This window comes from Otolemur garnettii, unplaced genomic scaffold (assembly GCF_000181295.1).
Source record: "Otolemur garnettii isolate 467f Iridium unplaced genomic scaffold, OtoGar3 scaffold00141, whole genome shotgun sequence".
Classification (NCBI taxonomy): domain Eukaryota; kingdom Metazoa; phylum Chordata; class Mammalia; order Primates; family Galagidae; genus Otolemur; species Otolemur garnettii.
Window position 1 is genome coordinate 1,512,504 of NW_003852536.1, and position 12,081 is coordinate 1,524,584.

General features: G+C 38.9%; 1 protein-coding gene across 2 annotated transcripts in view; it reads right to left on the bottom strand.

Moving 5' to 3' along the window:
- Positions 1-12,081, bottom strand: part of CNST (consortin, connexin sorting protein) — a 79,966-nt gene that overhangs the window by 63,730 nt on the left and 4,155 nt on the right. Inside the window, exon 1 of one of the 2 annotated variants that reach the window (XM_023518569.1) lies at positions 5,114-5,175. The exons of the other annotated variant lie outside the window; for it this stretch is intronic. Coding sequence (XP_023374337.1) covers positions 5,114-5,116 — 3 coding nt within the window. The 5' untranslated portion in view covers positions 5,117-5,175. Of the gene's footprint in view, positions 1-5,113; positions 5,176-12,081 lie in introns of those variants that run through there. 2 annotated transcript variants of the gene reach the window in all.

Consider the following 12,081-nt stretch of genomic DNA (forward strand, 5'->3'; position numbering starts at 1 on the left):
CAACCATGTTGAATGGTTAACACAGAAGTATCAATAATGCTAAGGGTCCATTCTGAGCACCCTGTTTCAGAAAACTAAGATATTTAGAAAGTAGTGATTATGACTCCCTAGTGAGTACAAAATTACATATCACATTTGCAGCTTCATTGAGAGTCATGTGCCAGGCCATGACTTAAACTATTCAGAATAAATTTTTTACTCAATTCTTACCCAACGAGACAGGTAATTTTAGTCCTGTTATATTGACGAAGAAACCAAAATTCAACTCTTGTTAAGTCATTAGTTAATTAGGTTATTTATTTAGACAAAATCTTGCTTTGTTGCCAAGGATAGAGTGCTGTGGTGTCAGCCTGGCTCACAGCAATCTTAATCTCCTGGGTTCAAGTGATCCTTCTGCCTAAGCCTTCCCAATAGCTGGGACTACAGGCACCCACCACAATGCCCAGCTAACTTTTCTATATGTCTTTTAGTAGAGACAGGATCTCACTCTTGTTCAGACTGGTCTGGAACTTCTAACATCAATTGATTGTCCTGCCTCAGCCTCTCAGAGTACTAAGAACACAAGAGTGAGCCACCACGCCCAGGCAAGTCATGCAGTTTAGAAATAGAATTTGGTTTGTAATCCCAGCACTCTGGGAGGCTGAGGTGGGTGAACTGCCAGAGCTCCCAGGTTGAGACCAGCCTGAGCCAGAGTGAGACCTCATCTCTAAAAATAGCTGGGCGTTGTGGCGGGCACCTGTAGTCCCAGCTACTCAGGAAGAAAGAGAATTGCTTAAGCTCAGGAGTTTGAGGTTGCTGTGAGCTATGATGCCATAGCGCTCTACCAAGGGTGACATAGTGAGATTCTGTCTCAAAAAAAAAAAAAGAAAGAAATGGAATTTGGACCAGTTATGATCCTGGGGCCATAGTCTTAATCATTATGCTCTATGGACACTGTGAGAGAGTAACTGAGTATTTCACTCCAGCTACGGTATCTCCCCAAGACACATCTCTAATAACCATGAAGTTCCAGCTTCTGGAAGTGCTTCTCTCTTCCCCTGAGAAGTACTAGATCCACACGGTATACCGTTTCTTACACAGCTTGCCTTCTCCTGCTGGGAATGTTTTTTGGTGTTGAAGGTTGTGGGGAGTGGAGGTAGGGGGAATGTACTATTGAAGTGAAATAGCTATTACCAACATAATAAGTATTCCTTTCTTTGGGCCTCAAGACATTTTGCCTCTGACTCTTTTGTGATGATATAATTAGTTTAACTCTCAAAAAAATAACTTTATAACCTGCTTTCTAACATTGCCTCCGATGTTCTTTCCAAGGTGTGAGTGTGTTGTAATTTCTTTTTGTAGGACACCTACTAATGCACCAATTCCTACTCAAAAGTCACTTAGCCCAGTTCGCCTTCCCTGATTCTCTACACCCAAAGCCCCATACACAATGTTCTCTCCTGCAGCACCCTGCCTCACTCAGAGCCCTCCTCAAACATGCTCCACACTGTGCGTTTCTGCCTATGTATCACGCTAGGTTTAAGCTTGTGAATACTCATAAATGACCTAGCCACAGGTAAGTTTTATTCTTCACACTGTCCATCCCTAGACATTGTACTTAAGAGACACATGAAGGAATAAGGGAACAATTTTCCACCATTTCTCCCTGTAAAGAAAAAAGGCAAGACACATGGATTCCATCTCCAACCTCCCTTCCCCTTACTCGGGGTGGTAACAAGACCTTCTGTAGAATATTTGATTTCTGTCTTCATTTCTAACTGATTCCAATAAGAATACCTTAATTGGGTGGCGCCTGTGGCTCAAAGGAGTAGGGTGCCAGCCCCATATACCAGAGGTGGTGGGTTCAAATCCAGCCCCAGCCAAAAAAAATAAAGAAAGAAAGAATACCTTAATTTACGCAATAGGATAAACTTAATGAGATTTCTAATCAGTATAGTCCTATTGCTTTTGGAAACAGTTACAGATAAAATATTATTTTTGTCTCTTTTTTCCTTTCTCTGAATGCTACACCAAGAGCATTTCAGGAGGTTGATTTTCTGGTACACAAATAGCACTCAAAATACACACCTATATCTCACTACATAAAAGCACTTGGGCAAGAGACAAATCCCCCCCCCCCCAGGAGAAAGGGGCCGAGTGAATACACAGCACTTTGCTGGGTGCTGAGTGTAAACAGCGCACGGGACCTGTGCTTACCAGCACAGCTGAGATTACAGTCAAATTTATTCACTATATTTAAAAAGCCTGGCTATTCTGTAAGAGTCCCTACTCCTCAATCAATTCTCACAGAAGAAACTGCAATCATCTCTACAGCACTGACTGTGTGGCATTATTTTGTCTTTTAAAAGCACCATAGCACTGCCCAGGTTTCCAGACTCCTGTGGCAAAACAGCCCTCCAAATATGTACACCGTGTAAAGGTCATTTGACATGCTGACTCTCTCCAACTGAAGAATTTCAAGCAATCATATTAAAGTGAGGCTTATACACAGCAGGAAAACCCATGAAACTTCGAGAAAGAAACTTTAAATAAAGTATTAGGCTAAGAAAAAAACCCTACATTTTGTCAAAAGCATAATCTCAATCTCAGATGGGACTTGACTTCATTTTCATACATCTTAATGGACGTCTGATGAGAGTAAACATTAGGTGTTCCTAAAATTAAAAAAAAGTTATAGGAATACAGAATTAAATATGTAATATTATCGCTTTATTGAAATGCTTTTAAGGAGCCTGCAGGTGTCATTTTTCTGTAATCTGTACAAATCTGACCTAAATACCATACGGTAAGCAAGGAAGATAAAAATGGGACAAAGTAGGTAATGAAACTATAAGAATACAAAATAAAAACAAGAAAAAAATAAATGTGAAGGTAATTATTCTAAGGGAGAAAACATCAAATATGGAATTTTCTTTATGCAGGGACTGTTAAAACATGAAGCAAGTAACGAAACTGTATGACTCATACACCCTAAACAACCTTGGGAGAGATAAAATGAATGAAAGAAAACATAATTTGTTTCACTTTCTTCAATGCTTCTTTTCATAATGGGGCTCCATTCAAGATAGCTTATGTATCTATAGGAACTGTGAGTTCAAAATCCACTACATAAATGGAAACGACAGGTCAAAAGCCTCATTGCGGATATTCAAGCAGTGGTAAGATAATCATTTCTCTCATTTCTATTTCTTATGAACAGACATATATAAATTTTATCCAAAGAAACAGAAGCAAATCTCTAAAACAGTATAAGCTCCAGGACATCATTAGACATCCTGAAACATGTAACCTTAGCAATACTTGAACAACTCTCTCAATTAACAAAGATCATTAACTAGAAATTTTGTCTTCTTCAGGGAGACTGAATTTGTTTCAAATGTTATTAGAAATTAATTTCTATAGTGCTTGATGATAAAGGGTGAGCAAATCACAGCATATGCATTTATCACTAGCAACACAAGCATTTTCTTTAGTTAGTTTCACAGAACTAACAAAACAGAGGGAATCACAGTCAGTCATATTTCCCTGGGCCAACATACGAATTGTGTTTATTTGGTTTTAAATGCCTCTTTGTTGTAAAACATACTGCAACCATACTTTTAATATACAACCAACAAAATCCAAGACTTGAAAATACTTTTTTTTTCAGATCCGGATCACCTCTTATAAAACAAAAATTGGCTGGGTGTGGTAGCTCACGCCAGTAATCTGAGCACTCTAGGAGGCCAAGGCAGGAGGACTGCTTGAGCTCAGGAGTGAGTTTGAGACCAGCCTCTTCTGTCTCCACTGAAAGTAGAAACAATTAGCCTGACATGATGCCACGTGCCTATAGTCCTAGCTACTTAGGAACCTGAGTTAAGGGGATTGCTTGAGCCAAGAGTTTGAGGGTGCTATGAGCTGTGATGACACCATGGCATTCTTTCCTTTCCTTTAAGAGCCCTGACTGAATAGTTTGCATTATATGAATAAAATGCTAATATTGGTAATAATCAGCAATTATTGAAGATTTACTAAGTATTTGTGTTTTAAGTTTGTTACCCATACATAATTTAGTCCTCACACATCCTACAAAGAAGTTCTAAAATCATTTCAATTTTTTATAGACAGAAACAGCAACAGAAAGAGTAAATAGGCCAAGGTTACACTGGCAGTATGTGGCAAAGTCAAGATTCAAACTCAGATGATCTGACTGTACAGCCTGTACCATTAATGATTTCAATCATTTTTATATTAATTTAAACAACAACTATTCTCAGGTTATATGTCATAAACACCAAATCACAACCTTTAAGGAGACAGTATGAATAACTTCCAATATCTTGAAATGTTTTTCATATACACAGAATTTAGAAAAATGGGTTAGGTTAAGCAAAATAAAATAAAACCCACCAATAGGCGATTTGATGTATTTCTTAAATGTGATCAGCTCATTTCTTCAGGTTTACATGTTAATCTATAATATCTCTATTAAAAATCATTATCAGAGAGTTGACATTTACCCTTATATATATAGAAAAATTACTACCAAACAGGTCACAGGTTACTAAACCAACATCACAGCTGAAGAGGGACAGTGCAGGAGTCTAAAATTTGACAGAATGCAAAGAAACTGATCATGTACACACCCACTGTGTGTAAAGCTGCCTATAAATTGTATGTACATATACCACGCTAATATATGTAGGTGTTCATTTTAAACATATGCAAAAATAAACATGAAGGAAAGATGAATGTTCTACTTCTGGCAAAAACAGACCAGATCTGGGCAGTGCCTGTGGCTCAGTGAGTAGGGTGCTGGTCCCAGATATCGAGGGTGGTGGGCTGGAATCTGGCCCTGGTCAAATTGCAACAATAAAAAACAAACAACAAAAAAACCCAGACCAGGTCATTTCAGACAAACCCTCCTGCTGATAACAATTAGGGAAGCTGGCAGATAGCTTTAGTTTGGAGGCGGAACAAGCCGAGTAGAGCTCTCAGTAAACTCAGAGCTGGAGGATAAACTGGAGTTCAGGGCCTGCCAAGAAGGAGTCACAAGCCTTCATGTGGGACCCACTCCCCAGAAGGAAGGGAGCCTGAAATAGCTCAGCCCTTGGGGGCCAACTCCCAGCCTTACCATCTGTCTCTGGTTGAACCAAGGTGATCTACTCTAACCTTGTCGCCTGCCGGAAAGCTAAGTAAATCTTCTCTGAAAGAAAAATCCAACAAAGCACAAATTATTTCCACAAATTCTAATCTAGAATATCTAATATATAATCCAAAACAACTAGGCATACAAAAGTTTTGATTAAAAAATAGAACTAGGGGAAAAACAATTAACAGAAACATACTCGTAGGAGATCCATATGTTGGAGGCCAAGAGGGAGCAGGGAGCTGGGAAGCACAAAGAAAGTTTAAACTGGCCAAGGTGGGATAGTGAACAGTAAGTCATATGGCAACTATGGAAGATGGTAGGGCTGCCGCCAAAGGTTAGTTGCACCACAAATTCAGCCTCCATTCTGCTTGGTCACACACACTCTCTTCATCAATCTCACAGTGCGAATAAACCACAAACTAGCAGCTACAAAGACCACCTTTAACCCTGACCTTCTACGTGAGTACAGAGTATTAATAGGAAAATTGGAATTCTGTTACAATAGTGGAAAGAGGAGATCACGTCAGTCTATCTCAATACCAATTTTCAGGTATATTGTTGGTCTTTATTGTGCACACTGATCTGCCATTCTTCCTAAATCTTTAACAATGAAAAACAGTCTCTAAAATCCATATTATAATTGCACTTCAACGTATGCCAGAACTTAAACGCATACCAGAATAAAAAGTGATATGCCTCCTTTCAAACTCTTACTTAGATCACACAAATGCTATTCACGAATTTTTTGTGGTTTTACCTGGTTTAGAGACATTTTAATTCTGGAATGCCACCTCTTTTGCTAAAATCAATTTCGAATTTCATCTTATTTTCTTGCCAATTTAGGGTTTTTCTAAAATAGAAACAAAATTAACTTTTTGAGAGCTGCACAGTCACTTATGCCTGTAATCCTAGCACTCTGGCAGGCCGGGGTGGGTGTATGGCCTGGGCTCAGGAATTTGAGAACAGCTCTGAGCAAGAGTGAGACCCCATCTCTAATAATAGCTAGGCGCTGTGGTGCTTGAGCCCAAGAATTTGAAGTTGCTGTGAGCTATGATGCCACAGCACTCTACTCAGGATGAAAGTGAGACTCTGTCTCCAAAACAAAACAAAACAAAACAAAACAAAAAACTAACTGCTTGTACCCACATAAGAAAGTCAACATAATGAATTACAGTGTCAAAAAACATGAGTTCTGAGGTTACCTCATCTCTCCAGATCTAAGCTTCTTCCTAACTACGACATTTGATGATTTGTTTAGTTCCCAAGTTCTCCGTCATTTCTCTCCTACTGTTTTAAGTCTAAACAAATAAAACTTCCTAGTTCTTTAAGTATATGATTTGCAATCACTTGTCATCTTCTTTTTTTTGGGCCAGGGCTGGGTTTGAACCCTCTACCTCCAGCATGTGGGGCGGCACCCTACTCCTTTGAGCTGCAGGCGCCGCCCGCTTATCATCTTCTTAAAAGCTGAAGCTGCAGGCACATCCACACAGTTTAGCATCCCTCCTGTCCACCTTTCCTTACGTTGAAAACAATCATGTAATGTTATCTGGTGAATGGTAACATGATACTCCTGCCCCAAAGCCAGGAGGATACTGGTTTTGAACTGTTTATGCAACACAGGAGCTAATGCTTTGTTCTACCCAGAGTTCTTTGTAACCCAAAGCAGGCTCTGGCCAGCATTTAAGGTTTAGTATGAGGACAGGAAAGAAAGCAAACAAATCTCCTCAAGGAAACCAAACTTCCACTTCAGAAGCTTTAACTGTGGCTCAGCGCCTGTGGCTCAAGCTGCTAAGGTGCCAGCCACATACACCTAAGGTGGTGGGTTCGAATCCAGCCCGGACCCACCAAACAACAATAATGGCTGCAACCAAAAAATAGCCAGGCGTTGTGGTGGGCACCTGTGGTCCCAGCTACTTGGGAGGCGGAGGCAGGAGACTCGCTTGAGCCCAGGAGTTGGAGGTTGCTGTGAGCAGTGAAGCCATCACACTCTACCCAGAGGGACAGTTTGAGGCTCTCTGTCTCAAAAAAAAAAAAAAAAAAAAAGAAGCTTTAACTGAGCTAACCAGCTATTGATGTAATCAGTTGTAACTACCTACTATGAACACGATGTATATACTAAATATGGCATAATGGGGGGAGAGACAGATGAGAAAACCTGCCCTTAACAGCTGATAACTCTAAATCTGGCTAATAAAAAGGGTGTTTGGCTGGGAGTGGTGGCTGTCAATTGTAATCCTAGCACTCTGGGAATTCGAGATAGCAAGATCACTTGAGGTCAGGATAAATTAATAAATTAAAATAAATGAATTAATTAAAAAACAAAGACCATATAATTCTATCAACTGATACAAAAAAAGCTTTTGATAATATTCAGGATCCTTCCATGATCAGAACACTCAAGAAAATAGGCTTAGATGTGACATTTCTTAAACTGATAGAGGCCATCTACAGCAAAACCACAGGCAATATCACATTGAATGGAGTACAACTGGAAACATTTCCACTCAGATCTGGAACTAGACAAGGATGCCCAATGTCTCCACTGCTATTCAACATAGTAATGGAAGTAAGTCTCAGCCATCACAATTGGGCAAGAGGGGGCCATCAAGGGTATCCAAATGGGGTCAGAGGAGGTCAATCTCTCACTCTTCATGGATGACATGATCTTACACTCAGAAAAACCCGGGAACTCAACTACAAAGCTCTTACAAGTGATAATGTAATATAAAATCTAAGGATACAAAATCAATACTTATAAATCAGTAGCTTTAATATATACCAACAATAGCCAAGCCAAAAATATAGTCAAGGACTTTATTCCTTTTACAGTAGTGCCAAAGAAGATGAAATATCTAGGAATTTATCTAGGAAAGGATGTGAAAGATCACCATAAACAAAATTATGAAACCCTGAGAAAAGAAATAGCTGAAGATTGGAAAAACATACCATGCTCACAGCTGGAAAGAATCAGCATTGTTAAAACGTCCATATTACCCAAAGCAATCTACAAATTTAATGGAATCCCTATCAAAGCACCAATGTCATACTTAAAAGAACTTGAAAAAATAGTACTTTATTTTTATGGAATCAGAAAAAAACTTGAATAGCCAATACATTACTAAAAAATAAAAACAAATTAGGAGGCAGCACCTTACCAGACTTCAGGTCGTACTACAAATCTATAGTGATCAAAACAGTGTGGTACAAGCACAAAACAGAGATGTAGATACATGGAACAGAACAGAGAATCTAGAGATGAACCCAGCCACATATCATCATTTGATCTTTGATAAGCCTAACAAAAACATACACTGGGGAAAAGATTCCCTATTCAATAAATGGTACTATGAGAACTGGCCAGCAACCTGTAGAAGACTGAAACTGGACCTTCACCTTTCACCACTAACAAAAATTGATTCTCACTGGGTAAACGATTTAAACTTATGACATGAAATTATAAAAATACTAGAAGAGTGCAGGGAAAATGCTTGACGATACTGGCCTGGGAAAATATTTTATGAGTAGGACCACCCCGGCAATTGAAGCAACGCCAAAAGTTTATTACTGGTATCTGATCAAGCTAAAAAGCTTCTGCACAGCTAAGGGCACAACAAATAAGGCAAACAGACAGCCTTCAGAATGGGAGAAGACTTTTGCAGGTTATGATTCTGACTAGGTCTGATAACTAGAATCTACAGAGAACTCAAATTAATCAATAAGAAAAGAACAATCCAATTTTTTTGTGGGCAAGAGACTTGAACACATAGGACAGGCAAATGGCCAACAAACACATGAAAAAATGCTCATCATCTTTAATCATCAGAGAAATGCAAATCAAAACCACTTCAGATTAGCCCATATCACAAAATCCCCAAACTGCAGATGTTGCCGTGGATGTGGAGAGAAGGGAATACTTGTACACTGCTGGTGGAATTGCAAACTAATACAACCTTTTTGGAAAGAAGTATGGAGAATTCTCAAGGAGCTAAAAGTTGACCTACTGTTTGATACTGCAATTCCATTACTAGCTATCTACTCAGATGAACAAAATTAAATCATTTACAACAAAGACATTTGCACCAGAATGTTTATTGCAGCCCAATTCATAACTGCCAAGTCGTAGGAGCAGCCCAAATGCCCATCAAGCCTTGAACGGATTAACAAATTGTGTATATATGTACACCATGGAATACGGAGCAGCCATAAAAGATGGAGACTTCATGTCTTTTATGTTTAAGTGGATGGAGCTGCAACATACTCTTCTTATGTATCTCAAGAATGGGGAAAAAAGTATCCAATGTACTCAACACAACGGGAGTTACATATATATGAAACCAATATATAATCCCTTACACATTCATAGGAAGGATAAAACACAAATATAGTCCAGAAAGAAGGAGGGGAGAGGAGGTAGAGGGAAGGGAAAAGAAGGAAGGCAAGTGGAGGGAGGGTGTTTGGTGGGATCTCACCTTATGTGCACAACGCAAGGGTACATTTCCAAACAACTAAGAGCATATTCTAAATGTCTTACCGCAAAAAATTAGTAAGGTGATGGTTATGTTCATCAGTTTGATTTAAGCATTCCACGTTGTATATCAAATCATCACATTGTACCGCATAAATGTATACAGTTATGATTTAATAAAAATTAAGTTAAAAAATAAAAAAAAATATTGCAGGAAAAAAACCAAGATTCCAATATTTTTTGCCTTCATTTAATTTCTGCCTGAAAACACCTTAAATGCCACGTAAGCCTTAATATTTACATTTCGAGAATGAAATCCACAGCTAGTCTTCAAAAGATGACAGGGTATTTTTCTTTAATTGAGGGAAAGCATAGATAAAATAGGAAACTAGTAATGTTACATCTTAATTCAAAAAATTGGGAAATTCTTGAGGCCTGTCTCAAAAAAAAAAAAAAAAAAGGCTTGGGGTCTGTGGCTCAAGTGGCTAAGGTGCTAGCCACATACACCTAAGGTGGTGGGTTCGAATCCAGCCCAGGCCTGCCAAACAACAATGACGGCTGCAACCAAAAAATAGCCGGGCGTTGTGGCGGGCACCTGTGGTCCCAGCTACTTGGGAGGCTGAGGCAGGAGACTTGAGTGAGGCCAGGAATTGGAGGTTGCTGTGAGCTGTGATGTCACAGCACTCTACCCAGGGGGACAGCCTGAGGCTCTGTCTCAAAAAAAAAAAAATAAAAATAAAAAAAATAAAAATTAGGAAATTCAATACAGTTTATTACCATTTTCAAGAATGTAAATCTCTATCATTCATCCAAACCAGAAGTTCCCTTTCAAAACAACAAATGAGATTAGATAAGATAGAGCAATATGAAGGGAGGCTCTAATTTTGAAGTCAATCCCTCTTCAGTTCAAATATAGGCGCCAATGTCTGCCAGCTGTGTAATCTTAGCCAAATTAGTGCAATTCTATGAGCCTTGGATTCTTTGCTGTCGGAATGAAATGAGATAATTTATGGGAAACTGCTAAAGCCATCCGTAAAGATAAATTAAGAACACGCTTATAAGTTAGTCCCTAGATGTCAAGATACTCATTATATCATACACTCCAATTATACAGTCAACTGCATGAACAGAAATATTTCATGCCATGTATTCTAAGTAGAAATTTCGTTTTATTTACTCTGCTTAGGACTCTTTGTGATTTAGAATCTGAATATTTAAGTTTTATCAATTCTGAAAACCAATCAGCAAATATCTCCTTAAATATTCTCTCTCCTTCATTCTTGTTGCTCTCTCCTGTAACTCCTGGCAGCAGTTCTCAACCTGTGGGTCGCCACCCACAGGAACTGTATTAAAGGGTCATGGCAATAGGAAGGTTGAGAACCACTGTATTGGAGGTACATTAGATTTTCTTACTCTATGATAAACATTACTGAAAGCATCTGTTAGAACTTTGGTGGGGCTTGAAGTCAGAATCCAACAGCATTAATATCTTCCAGTTAACTATTTCCTTCTTAAGCTACTAGATTTTACTGCTTGAAGTCATATACAGTACTATTTAAAATGCCTTTGATCTTTTGGTGGTATGCTTTTTCCTATGTTTTCTTTTCTTTTTTTTTTTTAAGACAGTCTTGCTTTGTTGCCCTGACTACAGTGTAGTGGCATCATTATAGCTTACTCCAATCTCAAATTCCTGAGCTGAAGCAATTCTCTTGCCTCAGCCACCCATGTATCTGAGACTATGGCATGTGCCATCATGCCCAGCTAATCCCGTCTCTATTTTTTTTTTGTCTCACTCTTGCTCAGGCTGGTCTCAAACTCCTGGCCTCAAGCAATCCTCCTACCTTGGCATCCCAAAGTGCTAGGATTACAGGCACGAGCATGACATCCAGTCTGTAAGTCCTACAAGACAATTCCTAAATTTTCCATTTCAAATTTATAATATTTATTTTAAAGTCAGAAAATGCTTATAATGGCCAGCCATGATGGCTTGGTACTTTGGGAGGCTGGGATGGGAGGATCACTTGAGGCCAGGAATTCAAGACCATCCCAGGCAAAATAGCAAGAACCTACCTCTACAAAAGGTAAATTATTTTTTCTATATACAAGGTGGACATACACACACATAAATAAAATAAAGTAAAAATGCTTATTCTTTCAGGCTCCCAAGAGTCTGATGTTTGTTTCTGCTGGCTCTTGCTCATGGTAAATTACTTTGTAGTTTTGAATTAGGGGCTCTGCTGCAGTGAGGGATTTTATCTGTGGGAATCTTGCATGGGTGGGCTGATGGCTCACTCCTTCTCAAGTGTCTATTGTTAGGCATTCAAATCATGTTATCACTCAGGGCCACTTTTTATCCTGATTATAAGCTGAGAAAGACATTAACTAGAACCTTAAACCTCAGGGTTAACAGAGTCATGGTTACAAATTCTCAGGGAAGCCTCTCCCTTCAAAAGACTGTCCAAAAGGAGGTTAAAAAAAAAAAAAA